Below are 21,275 nucleotides of genomic sequence, written 5' to 3' on the forward strand. Positions count from 1 at the left end.
AAATGCTTCCTGTAGTTGTTCATCAGTTTCTCACATCGCTGTGGAGGAATTTTGGCCCACTCTTGCATGCAGAACTGCTTTATCTCAGCGACATTTGTGGGTTTTCAAGCATGAACTGCTCGTTTCAAGTCCTGCCACAACATCTCAATTGGGATTAGGTCTGGACTTTGACTGGGCCATTCCAAAACTTCAAATTTGTTGCTTTTTAACAATTTTCATGTAGACTTGATTGTGTGTTTTGGATCATTGTCTTGCTGCATGACCCAGCTGCGCTTCAGCTTCAGCTTCCACATTTTTATTTTCGACATCTCACTAGTGGGATGTGGGATATGGCCAACTCCTGTATCGCACATGCTCTCCGAAGCCAGGTAGCCTCATATATCGACCCTCAGAGGCCTGACACTGAGGACAGTATGTGCCAATGAAGGTACAGTGAAGTCTAGTTGGTAGAACCTCATAAAAGTATGAGGGGATTCCCAACAAGCTGCATCACACATTTCCTGTAAGGAGATGCCCTTGAACAGTGCCCAAGAGGTAGCCATACCTTTGGTGGAGTGAGCCCTCAGGCCCTCCCGAGGCTGTAACCCCTTGCTATTATAGGCCAAAATAATAGCTTTCACAATCCAATGTGACAACTGTTGATGAGAAAGGGGCCTCCCATTGCAGGGAGGCACCTAGGACACAAAGACTTGGTCGCTCTTGCGCAAAGCTCTTGTCGTATCCAAGTATATGCGTGTTAGAAATTCTCTCTCAAACTCTCTCTCTGGCCCTAGGACACAGAGGCACAAACTTTAGAGAGAAAATCTCCCGCCCAGCATAGGATATCATCCCCCGGTTTCACACCTCTGGCCCTGGCCTTCCGGAACACTCTCCCATTGCTAGAGTCATCTGACCTGGTCAGCCAATCCAGGCTGTACCTGGTGGGGATCTCAAACTCCAACACAGTCTCGAATCAAATCAAATCAAATGGTATTGGTCACATACACCTATTTAGCAGATGTTATTGCGGGTGTAGCTAAATGCTTGTGTTCCTAGCTCCAACAGTGCAGTAGTATCTAACAACAATACACACAAATCTAAAAGTAAACGAATGGAATTAAGAAATATATAAATATTGGGACGAGCAATGTTGGAGTGGCAATGACTAAAATACAGTAGAATACAGTATAAAACAGTATGTAAGTATTATTAAAGTGACCAGTGATTCCATGCCTATGTACATATGGCAGCAGACTCTAATGTGCAGGGTTGAGTAACCGGGTGGTAGCCGGCTAGTGATGTCTATTTAACAGTCTGATGGCCTTGAGATAGAAGCTGTTTTTCAGTCTCTCGGTCCCAGCTTTGATGCACCTGTACTGACCTCGCCTTCTGGATGATAGCGGGGTGAACAGGCAGTGGCTCGGGTGGTTGTTGTCCTTGATTATCCTTTTGGCCTTCCTGTGACATCAGGTGCTGCAATGGCACTGGAGAGGATGGCTGCCGTTTTATGGACTCTTAACCAACCGGGCTATTTTGTTTGTTTTTTCGCATTGTTTGTAATTTAATTTGTACATAATGTTGCTGCTACCGTCTCTTAAACCGAAAAGAGCCTCTGGACATCAGAACAGCGATTACTCACCTTGAACTGGATGTATCATTTTTCTTTAATGAGTCGGACGAGAGGGATTTTCTCCAGACACCCGATAGGACCCTCATCCCAGTCATTCGCAGTAGAAAGAAAAGGAGATATTGCGGCAGGAGATCGGAGTGCCTGATAAGGAGCCGGCGACGATTGGCTAATCTGCCTTTGCCATCGATACTATTGGCCAAAGTACAATCGCTTGATAATAAAGTGGACGAACTGACGTCATGAATAACATACAGCTGCCGGGTTATACACTGTATCGGCAGGATAGAACAGCAGCCTCTGGTAAGACAAGGGGTCGCAGCCTATGTATATTTGTAAACAACAGCTGGTGCACGATATCTAAAGAAGTCTCAAGGTTTTGCTCGCCTGAGGTAGAGTATCTCATGATAAGCTGTAGACCACACTATCTAGCAAGAGAGTTTTCATCTATATTCTTCGTAGCTGTCTATTTACCACCACACACCGATGCTGGCACTAAGAACGCACTCAATGAACTGTATACGGCCATAAGCAAAAAGGAAAACGCTCATCCAGAGGTGGCACTCCTAGTGGCCGGGGACATTATGCAGGGAAACTTAAATCCGTTTTACCTCATTTCTACCAGCATGTTAAACGTGCAACCAGAGGGAAAAAAAACCTAGGCCACCTTTACTCCACACACAGAGATGCATACAAGGCTCTCCCTTTTCTTCCATTTGGCAAATCTGACCATAATTCTATACTCCTGATTCCTGCTTACAAGCAAAAACTAAAGCAGGAAGCACCCGTGACTAAAAAAGTGGTCAGATGAAGCAGATGCTAAGCTACAGGACTGTTTTGCTAGCACAAACTGGAATATGTTCTGGGATTCTTCCAATGGCATTGAGGAGTACACCACATCAGTCACTGGTTTCATCAATAAGTGCATCGATGACGTCGTCCCCACAGTGAATGTACGTACATACCCCAACCAGAAGCCTTGGATTACAGGCTGTGGAAGGGCTTGCAAACTATTACAGACTACAAAGGGAAGCACAGCCACGAGCTGCCCAGTGACCCGAGCCTACCAGACGAGCTAAATTACCTCTATGCTATTTCAAGGCAAGTAACACAGAAACATTCATGAGAGCATCAGCTGTTCCGGACGACTTTGTGATCACGCTCTCCGTAGCCGATGTGAGTAAGACCTTTAAACAGGTCAACATTCACAAGGCCGCAGGGCCAGACGGATTACCAGGACATGTACTCCGAGCATGCGCTGACCAACTGGCAAGTGTCTTCACTGACATTTTCAACCTCTCCCTGTCTGAGTCTGTAATACCAACATGTTTCAAGCAGACCACCATATTCCCTGTGCCCAAGAACACTAAGGTAACCTGCCTAAATGACTACCGACCCGTGGCACTCCATGAAGTGCTTTGAAAGGCTGGTCATGGCTCACATCAACACCATTGTCCCAGAAACCCTAGACCCACCCCAATTTGAATACCGCCCGAACAGATCCACAGATGATGCAATTTATTTAGCGCTCCACACTGCCCTTTCACACCTAGACAAAAGGAACACCTATGTTAGAATGCTATTCATTGACTACAGCTCAGCGTTCAACACCATAGTGCCCTCAAAGCTCATCACTAAGCTAAGGACCCTGGGACTAAACACCTCCCTCTGCAACTGGATCCTGGACTTCCTGAAGGGCGCCCCCAGGTGGTAAGGGTAGGCAACAACACATCCGCCATGCTGATCCTCAACACGGGGGCCCCTCAGGGGTGCGTGCTCAGTCCCCTCCTGTACTCCCCGTTCACTCATGACTGCATGGCCAGGCACATTTACATTACATTTACATCATTTAGCAGACGCTCTTATCCAGAGCGACTTACAAATTGGTGCATTCAACTTATGATAGCCAGTGGGACAACCACTCTTCTTTTTTTTCTTTTTTTATGGGGGGTGGGAGGGGGGTAGAATGATTACTTTTATACTATTCCAGGTATTCCTTAAAGAGGTAGGGTTTCAAGTGTCTCCGGAAGGTGGTCAGTGACTCTGCTGTCCTGGCGTCGTGGGGGAGCTTGTTCCACCATTGGGGTGCCAGAGCAGCGAATAGCTTTGACTGGGCTGAGCGGGAATGGTGCTTCCGTAGAGGTAGGGGGGCTAGCAGGCCAGAGGTGGATGAACGTAGTACCCTCGTTTGGGTGTAGGGTCTAATCAGAGCCTGAAGGTAAGGAGGTGCCGTTCCGCTCACATCTCCGTAGGCAAGCACCATGATCTTGTAGTAGATGCAAGCCTCAACTGGATGCCAGTGGAGTGTGCGGAGGAGCGGGGTGACATGGAGCGGGCAGTCCTTCCCCGGGAGGAAGAGCAGCTCCGTCTTGCCGAGGTTCAGCTTGAGGTGGTGATCCGACATCCACACTGAAATGTCTGCCAGACATGCAGAGATGCGATTCGCCACCTGGTTATCAGAAGGGGAAAGGAGAAAATGAATTGTGTGTCGTCTGCGTAGCAATGATAGGAGAGACCATGTGAGGATATGACAGAGCCAAGTGACTTGGTGTATAGAGAGAATAGGAGAGGGCCTAGAACTGAGCCCTGGGGGACATCAGTGGTGAGAGCACGTGGTGCGGAGACAGATTCTCGCCACGCCACCTGGTAGGAGCGACCTGTCAGGTAGGACGCAATCCAAGAGTGAGCAGCGCCGGAGATGCCCAACTCGGAGAGGGTGGAGAGGAGGATCTGATGGTTCACAGTATCAAAGGCAGCAGATAGGTTTAGAAGGATAAGAGCAGAGGAGAGAGAGTTAGCTTTAGCAGTGCGGAGAGCCTCCGTGACACAGAGAAGAGCAGTCTCAGTTGAATGACCAGTCTTGAAACCTGACTGGTTTGGATCAAGAAGGTCATTCTGAGAGAGATAGCAGGAGAGTTGGCTAGAGATGGCACGCTCAAGAGTTTTTGAGAGAAAAGAAAGAAGGGATACTGGTCTGTAGTTGTTGACATTGGAGGGATCGAGTGTAGGTTTTTTGAGGAGGTGTGTAACTCTCGCTATCTTGAAGACAGAAGGGACATGGCCAGCGGTCAAGGATGAGTTGATGAGCGAGGTGAGGTAAGGGAGAAGGTCTCCGGAAATGGTCTGGAGAAGAGAGGAGGGGATAAGGTCAAGCGGGCAGGTTGTTGGGCGGCCGGCCATCACAAGTCGCAAGATTTCATCTGGAGAGAGAGGAGAAAGAAGTAAAAAAACAGGGTAGGACAGTGTGAGCAGGACCAGCAGTGTCATTTGACTTAATAATTGAGGATCGGATGTCGTCAACCTTCTTTTTAAAATGGTTTACGAAGTCATCCACAGAGAGGGAGGAGAGAGGGGGAGGAGGAGGAGGATTCAGCATGGATGAGAAGGTGGCAAAGAGCTTCCTAGGGTTAGAGGCAGAGGCTTGAAATTTAGAGTGGTAGAAAGTGGCTTTAGCAGCGGAAACAGAGGAAGAGAATGTAGAGAGAAGTGAGTGAAAAGATGACAGGTCCGCAGGGAATCTAGTTTTCCTCCATTTCCGCTCGGCTGCCCAGAGCCCTCTTCTGTGAGCTCGCAATGAGTCGTCAAGCCACGGAGCAGGAGGGGAGGACCGAGCCGGCCGGGAGGATAGTGGACATAGAGAGTCAAAACTCCAACACCATTATTAAGGTTGCCGATGACACAACAGTGGTAGGCCTGATCACGATAATGAAGAGACTGCCTATAGGGAGGAGGTCAGAGACCTGGCTGTGTGGTGCCAGTACAACAACCTCTCCCTCAACGTGATGAAGACAAAGGAGATGATTGTGGACTACAGGAAAAAGAAGATGACCGAGAACGCCCCCATTCTCATCGACAGGGCTGTAGTGGAACAGGTTGAGAGCTTCAAGTTCCTTGGTGTCCACATCACCAACAAACTAACATGGTCCAAGCACACAAAGACAGCCCTGAAGAGGGCACAACAAAACCTATTCCCCCTAAGGAGATTGAAAAGATCTGGCATGGATCCTCAGATCCTCAAAAGGTTCTACAGCTGCACCATCGAGAGCATCCTGACTGGTTGCATCACCGCCTGGTATGGCAACTGCTCGGCCTCCGACCGCAAGGCACTACAGAGGGTAGTGCGTACGGCCCAGTACATCACTGGGGCCAAGCTTCCTGCCATCCAGGACCTCTATACCTGGCTGTGTCAAAGGAAGGCCTTAAAAAGTCAAAGACTGTTCTCTCTGCTACCGCACGGCAAGCGGTACCGGAGCGCCAAGTCTAGGTCCAAGAGGCTTCTAAACAGCTTCTACCCCCAAGCCATAAGACTGCTGAACATCTAATCCTGACTCCTGAACATCTAATCCAGTACCCAGACTATTTGCATTGCCTAAAAACTGCATTGTTGGTTAATGGCTTGTAAGTAAGCATTTCACTGAAAGGTTGTATTCGGCGCATGTGACAAGTAAAATTTGATTTGATTTGATATGTAGGTGTCCTGGTGGGCAGGTAGTTTGCCCCTGGTGATGCGTTGGGCAGACCGCCAACCCTCTGGAGAGCCCTGCGGTTGCGGGTGGTGCAGTTGCCGTACCAGGCGGTGAAACAACACGACAGGATGCTCTCAATTGTGCATCTCTAAAAGTTTGTGAGGGCTTTAGGTGCCAAGCCAAATTTCTTCAGCCCCCTGAGGTTGAACAGGCGCTGTTGCGTCTTCTTCACCACCCTGTCTGTGTGGGTGGACCATTTCAGATCATCAGTGATGTGTATGCCGAGGAACCTGCTCCACGGCGGTCCCATCCCATGTGGATAGGGGCGTGCTCCCTCTGCTGTTTCCTGAAGTCCACTATCAGCTCCTTCGTTTTGTCGACATTGAGGGAGAGGTTATGTTCCTGGCAACACACTCCCAGGGCCTTCACCTCCTCTCTGGTGGCTGTCTCGTCATTGTTGGTAATCAGGCCTACTACTTTTGTGTCGTCTGCAAACTTGATGATTGACTTGGAGGTGTGCCACGCAGCCATGGGTGAACAGGTAGTACAGGAGAGGGCTGAGCATGCACACTTGTGGGGCCCCTTTGTTGAGGACCAATGAAGTGGAGGTGTTGTTTCCTACCTTCAACACCTGGGGGTGGCCCGTCAGGAAGTCCAGGACCCAGTTACACAGGGCATGGTTCAGACCGAGGGCCCCAAGCTTAATAATGGGCTTGGAGGGTAAAATGGTGTTGAATGCTGAGCTATAGTCAATGAACAGCATTCTTAAATAGGTATCCCTCTTGTCCAGATGGGGTAGGGCAGTGTGCAGTGTGCATGCGATGGGGATTGCATCATCTGTGGATCTATTGGGGCGGGAAGCAAATTGAAGTGGGTCTATGGTGTCAGGTAAGGTAGAAGTGATATGATCCTTAACTAGCCTCTCAAAGCACTTCATGATGGCAGAGGTGAGTGCTACAGGGCCATAGTCATTTAGTTCAGTTACCTTTGCTTTCTTGGGTACAGGAATAATGGTGGACATCTTGAAGCAAGTGGGGACAGCAGACTGGGATAGGAAGAGATTGAATATGTCCGTAAACACTCCAGCCAGCTGGTCTGCGCGTGCTCTAAGTACGCTGCTAGGGATTGTGTCTGGGCCGGCAGCCTTGCCAGGTTTAACACGCTTAAATGTGTTATTCACGTCTGCCACGGAGAAGGAGAGCCCACAGCCCTTGGTAGCGGGCCACTTCGGTGGCACTGTGTTATCCTCAAAGCGGGGGAAGAAGGTGTTTAGCTTGTCCGGAAGGAAGACGTCAGTGTCCGCAACGTGGCTGGTTTTCCCTTTGTGGTCTGTGATTGTCTGTAGACCCTGCCAAATACACTTCTGGTCAAAAGTTTTAGAACACCTACTCAGGGTTTTTCTTTATTTTTACTATTTTTTACATTGTAGAATAATAGTGAAGACATCAAAACTATGAAATAACACATATGGAATCATGTAGTAACCATAAATGTGTTAAACAAATCAAAATATATTTTATATTTGAGATTCTTCAAAGTAGCCACCCTTTGCCTTGATGACAGCTTTGCACACTCTTGGCATTCTCTCAACCAGCTTCACCTGGAATGGTTTTCCAACAAGGAGTTGCAGGAGTTCCCACATATGCTGAGCACTTGTTGGCTGCTTTTCCTTCACTCTGCGGTCCAACTCATTGGGTTGAGATCGGGGGATTGTGGAGGCCAGGTAATCTGATGCAGCACTCCATCACTCTCCTTCTTGGTAAAATAGCCCTTACACAGCCTGGAGGTGTGTTGGGTCATTGTCCTGTTGAAAAACAAATGATAGTCCCACTTAGCCCAAACCAGATGGGATGGCGTATCACTGCAGAATGCTGTGGTAGCCATGCTGGTTAAGTGTGCCTTGAATTCTAAATAAATCACAGACAGTATCACCAGCAAAGTACCCCTACACCATAACACCTCCTCCTCCATTCTTTACGGTGGGAAATACCCATGCGGAGATCATCCGTTCACCCACACTGCGTCTCACAAAGACACAGCGGTTGGAACTAAAAATCTCCAATTTGGACTCCAGACCAAAGGACACATTTCCACCGGTCTAATGTCCATTGCTCGTGTTTCTTGGCCCAAGCAAGTCTCTTCTTCTTATTGGTGTCCTTTTGTAGTGGTTTCTTTGCAACAATTGGACCATGAAGGACTGATTCATACAGTCTCCTCTGAACAGTTGAGATGTGTCTGTTACTTGAATTCTGTGAAGCATTTATTTGGGCTGCAATTTCTGAGGCTGGTAACTCTAGTCTCCCGAGTGGCGCAGTGGTCTAAGGCACTGCATCGCAGTGCTAGCTGTGCCACCAGAGATCCTGGTTCGAATCCAGGCTCTGTCGAGCCGGCCGCGACCGGGAGACCCATGGGGCGGCGCACAATTGGCCCAGCGTTGTCCAGGGTAGGGGAGGGAATGGCCGGCAGGGGATGTAGCTCAGTTGGTAGAGCATGGCGTTTGCAACGCCAGGGTTGTGGGTTGGATAAAATAATGTATGCGCTAACTGTAAGTCGCTCTGGATAAGAGCGTCTGCTAAATGACTAAAATGTAAATGTAATGAACTTATCCTCTGCAGCAGAGCTAACTCTGGGTCTTCCATTCCTGTGGCGGTTCTCATGAGAGCCAGTTTCATCATAGTGCTTGATGGTTTATGCGACTGCACTTGAAGAAACTTTCAAAGTTCTTGAAATTTTCCAGATTGACTGACCTTCATGTCTTATGATGGACTGTCGTTTCTCTTTGCTTATTTGAGCTGTTCTTTCCATAATATGGACCTAGCAAATAGGGCTATCTTCTGTATACCACCCCTACCTTGTCACAACACAACTGACTGGCTCAAACTCATTATGAAGAAAATATATTTCCACAAATTAACTTTTAAGAAGGCACACCTGTTAATTGAAATGCATTCCAGGTGACTACCTCATGAAGCTGGTTGAGAGAATGCCAAGAGTGTGCAAAGCTGTCATCAAGGCAAAGGGTGGCTATTTGAAGAATCTCAAATATAAAATATATTTTAATTTGTTTAACACTTTTTTGGTTACTGCATGATTCTATATGTGTTATTTCATAGTTTTGATGAAAAAAAAAAAAAAAAAAATTGTAAAAATAAAGAAAAACCCTTGAATGAGTAGGTGTGTCCAAACTTTTGACCGGTAGTGTACATGTCAGTTGTTTTGCTCTAGGACGCCCACAGTCCTCACAAGACTTGTCTGAAGGTCCCATGGTACCAGTTGAAAATGAATGGACGTACTGTATACAGTATATGTATGGACGTACTGTATACAGTATAACTCCCGAGTGGCGCAGTGGTCTAAGGCACTGCATCGCAGTGCTAGCTGTGCCACTAGAGATCCTGGTTCGAATCCAGGCTCTGCTGTGACCAGGAGACCCATGGGGCGGCGCACAATTGGCCCAGCGTCGTCCAGGGCAGGGAATGGCCGGCAGGGTTGTAGCTCAGTTTGCAACGCCAGGGTTGTGGGTTCGATTCCCATGGGGGTATGAATAAAATGTTTTTATGTATGCACTCACTAACTGTAAGTCGCTCTGGATAAGAGCGTCTGCTAAATGACTAAAATGTAAATGTAATATGGACACAGTTTAGTGCCATAAATAAGGGGTTACAAATATCCTGATCTTGCTTATACTGTATCTCTCAGATGTAGGACAGACACTTCAGAACAAACTTCCTTTAGATTTTCTTGGGGGGGACTATTAGTTGTTCCATGTAGTGAATATTTTATTCAATGCATTTGCATGGGCTAATAGAACTTTGGCAAAATAAAATGTTTAATCAAATAATGTTATAATATTTTTTTGGGTACTTCAAGGGGTCTTAAATTCTAAATCAAATAGCAAAATGATCTTTGGTATGACCGTCTTAAAACAATTCCATATAGTAGAACCATGTCATTATGGGGTATTATGTGTAGATGGGTGAGGGAAAAAAAATATTTCATCCATTTTGAATTCAGGCTGTAACAGAGCAAAATGTGGAATAAGTCAAGGGGTATGAATACTTTTGCACTGTATGTGTAAATGTACTTTGCAACACTCATGCAAGCAACACGGACGGTTTAGTCAGCATGTAACAGAGAAATTGCGCAAAATTCCAAAAACTAAATCTTAACAGGCCCAATCCGCCCCTGGCTCCTTTTTTCAAACTAAGGGATTGAGTCAAGCTAGGAAATCCCATTATGATAATCTGGGTCCTTTTCAAAGAGATACCTTTTCAGGAAGGCATCTCCAGTAGAAATGAATGGATAAACAGACACTATTGCCAATCCCAGTATTGATTGATGACTAAATGACTCATCGCTAAGGACTGGTGACTTTTGGAGGTTCCCTCCATCTGCATGCCCAACCCCGGTCTGATTAATGTTCACCCTGTGACAGCCCAGTTCAAAGGTCACCGCAGAGAAGGAAGGAGCACAGATCTACACCGATCTCCCAAGGAGAAGGAGCGAGTGAGATACACAACAGGGGGGAGTGAAGGAGAGAGAATTCAGGGGAGGACGAAGACATCATGGTTTCAATCACAGAGACTCAGAGTAAGTGGTAACAGCTGTCCATACGATCACAGTGTGTTTTGTTTTTTTCTTCAGCTCTGAGACTTGCGTTAAGCAACATGTACTTGGAATTGAATGATGTCATTGTGAAGACTTTGAACTTTGAAGTGTGTTATGGTGAAAGCCTTTATGGATATCAATACTGTGAGTTTTAACTCTGGAGGTTGTCTAAATGTATGAACAGTCTGTAGGCCTATAATTGATTTAACTACCCGGGCTGACTCTCACAAATGTTTGTTTGTGTGTGTGTGTTCCAGAGATTGGTGTTGGTCTCACAGGCTTCGGCCTCTTCTTTCTGCTCTTTGGCATGCTGCTGTACTTTGACTCTGTCTTGCTGGCGTTTGGTAATGTGAGTAATAATCTCTATCGCACACTGACACTGTGCTCCCTTCTCACCACCATGCAATGTTCCTTCACCGCCTGGCTAGAGGATGCAGGTAACAGGTCAACTGAGGCCACTGATATAACATGATGTTGCACAAAACATGACTTTTACTGTTTTTATATTGCACTCTGTAATTCTATCCCCAATATTTTGGAATTAATACAGAACTGCACTGTACTATATAAAGATTTCTTCATAGCGACTGTGGAACTCTAACGGCAATTGGGTTGCTTGACAATAGTCACAGTAACAGGAAGTAATAGTGACAGGGACAATATTAGCAGCACAAACAGGAAAACTGTATTTTCTACGTATTCAAACAAAGCTTGCCTCGTCCTTCTTTCCTTCAGGTTCTGTTTCTGGCTGGCCTGGCGTTCATCATTGGCCTGAGAAGGACGGCAGGGTTCTTCTTCCAGAGACAGAAGCTCAGAGGCTCCACCTTCTTCCTGGGGGGCGTGGCCTTGGTGCTGTTCCGCTGGCCTATCATCGGCATGGCTGTGGAGAGCTACGGCTTCGTGCTCCTGTTCAGGTATGTAAAAAAAAAAGATCACCTCTGGGATAGTGATAAAGAGGATTTTAGTAATTCAGCAGACACTTTCATCATTGAGTGCCTAAGACATACAGAGAATCTTAGAAGACATGCGTTATAGGAAGCAAGGTGGAACAACAACTTAAAAACAGAATAGCTGGGAGAGGATTAGGTTATATGAGAGACATACAGTACCTTGGCCGCAGCACCGTATTTTTAAACGCCTGCCTCGTTTCCTCTCTTTCATACCGACTGTTTGAAAGTTCCAACCACGTAAAAAACGGCGCAAAATTTGTTGAAATCGATGGCAGCAATTATTTGGGCTGAAGCAAGAGAATATTAACTCAGATTTCGGAATGGAATGTTGCCCATTCACATATCATATGTTGCCTGAATACAATATTTTATCTTGATATGTTAATAAATGCATTCTGTTTTAGTTTTTGCATGTTTACATGCCTACAAAACCTACTGTGCCTAGATCGCAACCCCATAGTAAGTCAATAGGGCTAACTAGCTAGCTAGCCAAGATTAATTGCTAGTCATCTACCTTGTAAGATGTTAGTTGTAGTTCATTTTGGCTGTTAAACTAGCTGGCTAGCTAGATTATTACGATTCATATGTGACCGACCGCCTCGAGTCGGTCTTATGTAGCAAAATTTGAAATTTTGTTTTTTACATTGGATAAAAGTAGAGACTCAGAGCTAGAAAATGGTATATCATACACTGCAGTTGAGGAACAATGGTAAAGTAATTCTGCTTGAAAGTTGATAAACTTGTAACCCCACTTTTGAGACAATTACCCTTGAATGTTTTGATACACCTACTGAAGAGCTCTTCTTTGTCTACACCCATTCAGCATCGTTCACACCCTCTTAAGACTTAGCCCCACCCAACTCTTTAAGGTTTCACATGTGAGGCCATGTAGTAAACACATGATATATCAAATAAAATCTATGTTTATTTGTCACATGCACAGGATACAGAAGGAGTAAACGGTACAGTGAAGTGGTTACTTGCATAGTAGCAATATCAAAAACAGAAAGTGTCCAGATAAAATTATTGTATAAATATTTCATCATTATTAGATGACTCTTACCTGACACACTTGTCTAAATTGATGGGTCATGTGAAGGAAATGCTATAACCACCCCCCAGCCACATCTAGCTAAGTGGATGGGTCGCTATTGTCTAGACATGTACATCTGTTCATGAAATACAATAGATGGCTGTAATCACCCCCAGACACACCTGGCTAATTTGATGGGTTATGGAATAATCCGGCCGAAGTGCTAGCTAGCTAGGTAAACAACAAACCGGCATAATCCCAACTCATACTACTACCAATACAAACATTGTCATAGCTGTAGTATGATTCTGCAGGTAGCTAAAGCTAACAAACTAGGTTCAATGTTAGCTAGCTAACATTAGGCTATAACTAGTAATGCAAATGGATTCTAATAATATTACTACACAGATCATACATGTAACATTAGCTATCGAGCCAGCAAGCTAACGTTTGCTAGCTAACTAACAGTACGCTTTAATTTGCAATAAAAACGGCTTTCTGACAAAATTAGAAACTTATATCTGAAAATGTAGCTAGACTCTTACCCGTATACATGGATGAATGCTTCACGGCAGACTGGAACCATTTAACTCCATTTTGTTTGTAGATACATCTTGTTTGGCCACCTTTCTGTCAAGTCACTCCGGTTCACACTGACCGTGGCGTGTGCAGAAAGTAGCCCATCACTTTTTCCAACTGATCTGTTGATATTGCCTGCTATATTCAGGGCATCAATGTTGTTGAGAAAAGTAGCAATACATTCGTAGTTCTCGATGGCTAACGTTATATCTTTCAAAAACGGGGCGGTAGAAAGGACTGTCAACACATACTGAACAGCTCACATTATAGACAGAAGCATGCTACATGGCAGACCAATCCGAACTCATCTCCCGGCATGTCCAGCCCATCCATTATCTCAGCCAATCATGGCTAGCGGGAAGGTTCCTGTCTTTTTCCGTGGCTAAACCAACTAGGTTCGTAATTTAACAATTGTATTTGTATTTATGGATGGAATACAAGTTTGTTATTAAGGCACATGAAAGTTCACATGTTCCAGAAAGCATTTCTACCAAAAACACATTTCGATAAAAAATAAATGTTTACATTCAAATTACGATCCTGTGATATAGCTAGCTGATAGTTATGAAGTTTGTTTATGTAGTTATCTTGTGTCGTCTGTATTGCAATTAGCCTAGCCGGCAGCATATTGAGAGTTATAGGCAGTAAAGTTACAGGGCATAGTTGTGCTGAGGTGACTGTGAGGCATGCACCTCTCATCTCCCGACTCCTGATATGGATCAGGCGCAAGCCAGGGATATATTGTTGGATGATGTTTATTTGTAGTGTAGCTAGTACCAGGTTACATTAGCATGTTTTCCCAGGGTTGACAAAGTACTTGTAGGCTGTGTAGTAGCCCAAGTAATGTTAGCCATGGATCATGAGGAGTGATAGCTTAGCTAACCAGCTAACTTGGGCAGCTTGCTAAATAACCATGGATCATGATGATGGATAACCTATAGCTACAGCACTAGCAAGTTACCTTTTGTTAGTAGACAAGTAGAGTCATTATCTATGCTAATGTTAATGTTACAGTGTATTCTGAAAGTATTCAGACCCCTTGACCTTTTCCACATTTTGTTACGTTACAGCCTTATTCTAAAATTGATTAAATAAATACAAATCCTCATCAAACTACACACAATACCCCATAATGACAAAGCAAAAAAATTGTTTTTAGACATTTTTTAAAATGTATTAAAAATACAAAACTGAAATATTACATTTACATAAGTATTCAGACCCTTTACTCAGTACTTTGTTGAAGCACCGTTGGCAGTGATTACAGCCTTGAGTCTTCTTGGGTATGATGCTACAAGATTGGCACACCTGTATTTGGGGAGTTTCTCCCACTCTTCTCTGCAGATCCTTTCAAGCTCTGTCAGGTTGGATGCGGAGCGTCGCTAGACAGCTATTTTCAGGTCTCTCCAGAGATGTTTGATCGGGTTCATTCAGAGACTTGTCCCGAAGCCACTACTGCATTCTCTTGGCTATGTGCTTAGGATCGTTGTCCTGTTGGAAGGTGAAGCTTCACCCTAGTCTGAGGTCCTGAGCACTCTGGAGCAGGTTTTCATCAAGGATCGCTCTGTACTTTGCTCCATTCATCTTTCAGTTGATCCGGAGTAGTCTACCAGTCCCTGTCGCTAAAAAAACATCCCCACAGCATGATCCTGCCACCACCATGCTTCACCGTAGGGGATGGTGCCAGGTTTCCCCCAGACATGATGCTTGGCATTCAGGCCAAATAGTTCAATCTTGGTTTCACCAGACCAGAGAATCTTGTTTCTCATGGTCTGAGAGTCCTTTAGGTGTCTTTGGCAAACTCCAAGTGGACTGTCATGTGCCTTTTACTGAGGAGTGGCTTCCGTCTGGCCACTCTACCATAAAGGCCTGAGTGGTGGAATGTTGCAGAGATGGTTGTCCTTCTGGAAGGTTCTCCCATCTCCACAGAGTAACTCTGGAGCTCTGTCAGAGTGACCATCAGGTTCTTGGTCACCTCCCTGACCAAGGCACTTCTCCTCCAATTGGTCAGATTGGCCGGGTGGCCAGCTCTAGGAAGATTCTTGGTTGTTCCAAACCTTTTCCATTGAAAAATGATGGAGGCCACTGTGTTCATTGGGAACTTCAACGCTGCAGACATTTTTTGGTACCCTTCCCAGATCTGTGCATCAACACAATCCTGTCTCGGAGCTCTATGGACAATTCCTTCGACCTCATGGCTTGGTTTTTGCTCTGACATGCACTGTCAACTGTGGGACCTTTTATTGACAGGTGTGTGCCTTTCCAAATCATGTCCAATCAAATTGAATTTACCACAGGTGGACTCCAATCAAGTTGTAGAAACATCTCAAGGATGATCAATGGAAACAGGATGCACCTGAGCTCAATTTCGAGTCTCATAGCAAAGGGTCTGAATACTAAGGTATTTCTGTTTTTTATTTTTAATACATTTGCAAAGATTTCTAAAAACCTGTTTTCGCTTTGTCATTATGGGGTATTGTGTCTAGATTGATGAGGAATAAAACAATTTAATAAATTTTAGAATAAGGCTGTAACTTAACAAAATGTGGAAAAAGTCAAGGGGTCTGAATACTTTCCGAATGCACTGTATACAGTAAGCCAAGCGGTGACTTCTGGGCTAACACCGTCGCTGACGTTAAGACCACCAACCATGCTGCAGCTCACTGTGGTTCTGATGTTAGTAGCTTCGCTAACAGAGGCCTTCCCCGCTAGCAGCCTCAGATACTCCCACTGTACCAAAAGTACTGGCACCCATTAATGAAAAAGTGTCTGTAAAGATTTATATGCCTAAAGAGGACGCACCCATTAATGAAAAAGTGTGTGCATTTCCAAATCATGTCCAATCAATTTAATTTACCACAGGTGGACTCCAATCAAGTTGTAGAAACATCTCAAGGGTGATCAATGGAAACAGGATGTACCTGCATTCAATTTCGAGTCTCATAGCAAATGGTTTGAATACTAATGTAAATAAGGTATTTTTGTTTTTTATGTTTAATAAATTAGCAAAAAAATGTACAAACCTGTTTTTGCTTTGTCGTTATGGGGTAGTGTGTAGATCGATTAGGATTATATATTTTTTCATCCATTTTAGAATAAGGCTGTAACATAACAAAATGTGGAAAAAGTCAAAGGGTCTGGATACTTTCCGAATACAATGTATGTTAAAGCATGTTGCAAGCTAATGCAGATAATGTAAACACGAGTCGTCTCTTGCTAAAGTTGGCTAGTATAGCTAGCTAGCTAGCTAGCTATATTTGTTAACCAAATGTCTATGTAGCTTAATAATACAAAACACAAATGGATTAACAATCTCAATTGCTTTACTGACAATAATATAATAATAAACAAAATCAGATCTACAAATGTTTGACATATAACATTTGTTACAGAGGGTAGTCGTGATCCAGGAAAGTCCAGCATAGATGACGCAATATACTCTAAAAGGTCAAAGGTAATGCAGAAGCACAGGAATGCGAGGTGCTTCTCAAATGTAAAATGTATGTGTTCTCTTGTCCTAATAACAACGTGCTCAAGAGAACGACCTCAAGAGAACGCCCTCTAAGAATGCACTCATACATATCTACCTCAATTACCTCGTACCCCTGCGCATCGACTCGGCACTGGTACCCCTTGTATATAGCCAAGTAATCGTTACTCATTTTGTATTTATTCCTTGTGTTATTATTTTTCTATTATTTCCATTTTTTTCTCTCTGGGAAAGGCCCATAAGTAAGCATTTCACTGTTAGTCTACAGTAGTGGTCAAAAGTTTTGAGAATGACACAAATATTAATTTTCACAAAGTCTGCTGCATATACTCTAGAATGTTATGAAGAGTGATCAGATGAATTGCAATTAATTGCAAAGTCCCTCTTTGCCATGAAAATGAACTTAATCCCCCAAAATCATTTCCACTGCATTTCAGCCTTGCCACAAAAGGACCAGCTGACATCATGTCAGTGATCTCTCGTTAACACAGGTGAGAGTGTTGACGAGGACAAGGCTGGATATCACTCTGTCATGCTGATTGAGTTAGAATAACAGACTGGAAGCTTTAAAAGGAGGGTGGTGCTTGAAATCATTGTTCTTCCTCTGTTAACCATGGTTACCTGCAAGGAAACACGTGCCGTCATCATTGCTTTGCACAAAAAGGGCTTCACAGGCAAGGATATTGCTGCTAGTAAGATTGCACCTAAATCAACCATTTATCGGATCATCAAGAACTTCAAGGAGAGAGGTTCAATTGTTGTGAAGAAAGCTTAGGGGGGCCAAAGAAAGTCCAGCAAGCGCCAGGACCGTCTCCTAAAGTTGATTCAGCTGCGGGATCAGGGCACCACCAGTGCAGAGCTTGCTCAGGAATGGCAGCAGGCAGGTGTGAGTGCATCTGCATGCACAGTGAGGCAAATACTTTTGGAGGATGGCCTGGTGTCAAGAAGGGCAGCGAGGAAGCCACTTCTATCAGGGACAGACTGATATTCTGCAAAAGGTACAGGGATTGGACTGCTGAGGACTGGGGTAAAGTCATTTTCTCTGATGAATCCCCTTTCCGATTGTTTGGGGCATCCGGAAAACACCTTGTCCGGAGAAGACAAGGTGAGCGCTACCATCAGTCCTGTGTCATGCCAACAGTAAAGCATCCTGAGACCATTCATGTGTGGGGTTGCTTCTCAGCCAAGGGAGTGGGCTCGCTCACAATTTTGCCTAAGAACACAGCCATGAATAAAGAATGGTACCAACACATCCTCCGAGAGCAACTTCTCCCAACCATCCAAGAACAGTTTGGTGACGAACAATGCCTTTTCCAGCATGATGGAGCACCTTGCCATAAGGCAAAAGTGATAACTAAGTGGCTCGGGGAACAAAACATCGAAATTTTGGGTCCATGGCCAGGAAACTCACCAGACCTTAATCCTTTTGAGAACTTGAGGTCAATCCTCAAGAGGCGGGTGGACAAACAAAACCCGACAAATTCCAAGCATTGATTATGCAAGAATGGGCTGGCATCAGTCAGGATGTGGCCCAGAAGTTAATTGACAGCATGCCAGGGTGGATTGCAGAGGTCTTGAAAAAGAAGGGTCAACACTGCAAATATTGACTCTTTGCATAAACTTAATGTAATTGTCAATAAAAGCCTTTGACACTTATGGAATGCTTGTAATTATACTTCAGTATACCATAGTAACATCTGACAAAAATATCTAAAAACACTGTAGCAGCAAACTTTGTGAAGACCAATACTTGTGTCATTCTCAAAACTTTTGACCACGAATGTACACCTGTTGTTTAAGAAGCATGTGACCAATAACATTTGATTTGATTGAGTGTGGCGCACGGTAGTGTGCATATTGAGAAACACCCAGTGCATTTAACACAGCACATATACAGTATGACAGATCACTCCCAACACTGTCAAAATGGACGCCCAGTTTGGGAGATCACAGACACTGCTACCACATGTCAGAGATTCTCATTATCCTTATCCAAGGTTCTGACATGACTGAAGGGTCAATGAAGCCTACGTACACTCAGTGGCCAGTTAATTAGGTACACCTATCTAGTACCTGTCTCCAGAACCTCCTGAATTCTTTGGGGTATGGAAACGTTGCTCAATTTGTATCAAAGGACCTAACGTGTGCCAGTTAAACATTCCCCACCCCATTACACCACCGCCACCAGCCTGTACCATTGACACCAATGCCAAATCCTGACCAGAACCAGGATTCGTCGGACCAGGCAATATTTTTCCACTCCTCAATTGTCCAGTGTTGGTGATCGCGTGCCCACTGGAGCCGCTTCTTCTTGTTTTTAGCGGATGGGCGTGGAACCTGGCGTGGTCGTCTACTGCAATAGCCCATCCGTGACAAGGACCAACGAGTTGTGCGTTCCGAGATGCCGTTCTGCACACCACTGTTTGCTTGTTTGTGGACCGCCTGTTAGCTTGCACGATTCTTGCCATTCTCCTTCGACCTCTCATCAAAGAGCTGTTTTTGCCCACAAGACTGCTGCTGACTGGATATGTTTTGTTTGACTATTCTCGGTTAACCCTAGACACTGTCATGCGTGAAAAGCCCAGAAGCTGGGACGTTTCGAAGATACTGGAACCAGGCACCTGGAAGCCTGGCACCGACGATCATACAATGCTCAAAGTCGCATTGGTCGTTTTGCCCATTCTATCGGTAAATCGAACAGTAACTGAATGCCTCGATGCCTGTCTGCCTGCTTTATAGAGCAAACCATGGCCACGTGACTAACTGTCTGTAGGAGCGAACCATTTTCATGAACGGGGTGGTGTTCCTAATAAACTGGCCACTGAGTGTATATCACTTTACTGACCAGCCTTGAACCACTTTCTAGGACAAACATTTTACCGTGGCCGAATCACGTGAGAAAGCTTCAATTTTAAAAATCATGAATGTCTGATACCTCCCTGTGGTTCTAAGAGAAGATACATTTAACTTCATATTTCCCAAAGGGACATTTTTCTTGGAAACCAGGGCAATGTTAAAGACAGAATCACTCTGTGGTAGTTCTAAGCTGAACTGACAGTGTTTGCTGGGTCAGAACGTTCTCACTTCATATTTATTTGTCTATCTCCCTCCAGGTCATTCTTCCCTGTGGCGTTTGGATTCATTTCATCTTTGGTTAATATCCCCTATCTCAATATGGTGAGAGCAAGAATCTTTCTTTTTTTTCAACTGTGACTGTGACTAAGCAAAATAAGCATGATTTTTATCATTCTCCCATAATATAACGGAGATCCATCAGTACATTTGGGAACCGTTGTTTGAGCTCAGAAAGCAATGGAAAAAAACTACAATGCATGAGCCCACTCCAAGAATGCTTGACATTTGGGTAGACACCCCCAGATGTTTCAACAAAGAGAGGATTATTCCGCATAACATTTTCACAATGTGTCTAGTGGAAAGCTGTAGTCTCCCAATAGTCCTGCTTCATGAAAACTTACATCTCTATTTCTTCTCTTTTTTTTCCTTCTCCCAGGGAAACAGCTCCTCTATGGTCTGAGAGAAGAGAAAGGGAGTGGAAGTTCTCTCTACATTTCTCTCACTCACTCTATTCTTTCTCTTTCTTATCTCAGTTATACAACAACTTCCTAGGAAGTAGCATTTCTATGGTCTGAGGGAAGAGAAAGAGATGAAAAGAGGTTGCAAAGAAGGGAGGAGGAATGAAAGTGATTGATTTAAAAAGGAAAAGCGTATTTGGGCTCAGACTGGCTACAACCTTTGACAGAGACTGACAGAGAGGGCGGAGTGGTGGAGACCAGGTAGCTAAGAGCCTTCTCCATCAAGAAGTATTAACCGATGGACTTGAACTATTCATCTTAAAATGTTTACATCAAACATGAACTACCAGAGAAATCATGTGTGGCAATGAGTGTCTGCCATTCCACTAATGTATTTATAATAAAACCATATTTTTGATCTACAGATTATCATATCCTGTATTACAGTTGAACTAAAGCAACACACTTTATTTGAAGGTAAACATGTCATCTATTACTTTAAGTGTTGTGTGGTGTAAGTATATAATTTATAAATAGATATGCCTTCTATTATTCAGAATGTCTAGTGAATACATTTTTTCACTTATTTTTAAGCAAGGGGAAATGGACTAGCAACTGTAGCCAGTGCTATTTTGTAACACCCTGACCCCCTTTTGTGCAGTTTAAATACAAGAACAAGGAACACTATCGTGAAGAACACTATGGGTATGAGGCTACATATTCATCAAACCACTTCTCCTTTGCAATGTTCCATTATTTTGTATATTTTCCGGATGATCTCGACATTCAACTCAATTACCCTGCATTGTGTGCTGGACGGGTTGGAATAAAACTCCATTGGGGTCAATTCAGGGGATTCACTTCTAAGGGATTTTGGCAATCATCGGACAGAATATGTACCCAGAAAGAAGAGGGGAATGAAAGGAGAGATAGAAAGAAGGGAGGGTGTCCAACCACACTAGGTTATACCACAGGAATGATGACGCAAGTGGTGTCACCCTACAAAAGCC

At 44.4% G+C, this 21,275-nt stretch overlaps 1 protein-coding gene across 1 annotated transcript; it reads left to right on the forward strand.

Moving 5' to 3' along the window:
• Nucleotides 1-10,529: 10,529 nt before the first annotated feature.
• Nucleotides 10,530-20,691, forward strand: LOC121575986 (vesicle transport protein GOT1A). The gene is made up of 5 exons (XM_041889287.2): nt 10,530-10,662; nt 10,938-11,029; nt 11,416-11,594; nt 19,846-19,909; nt 20,244-20,691. Exons 1-5 carry the CDS (start codon nt 10,638-10,640, stop codon nt 20,265-20,267), a joined length of 384 nt encoding a protein of 127 aa, XP_041745221.1. The 5' UTR covers nt 10,530-10,637; the 3' UTR covers nt 20,268-20,691.
• Nucleotides 20,692-21,275: the final 584 nt, after the last annotated feature.

The sequence above is a fragment of the Coregonus clupeaformis genome, chromosome 10 (assembly GCF_020615455.1).
Source record: "Coregonus clupeaformis isolate EN_2021a chromosome 10, ASM2061545v1, whole genome shotgun sequence".
Taxonomy (NCBI): Eukaryota; Metazoa; Chordata; class Actinopteri; order Salmoniformes; family Salmonidae; genus Coregonus; species Coregonus clupeaformis.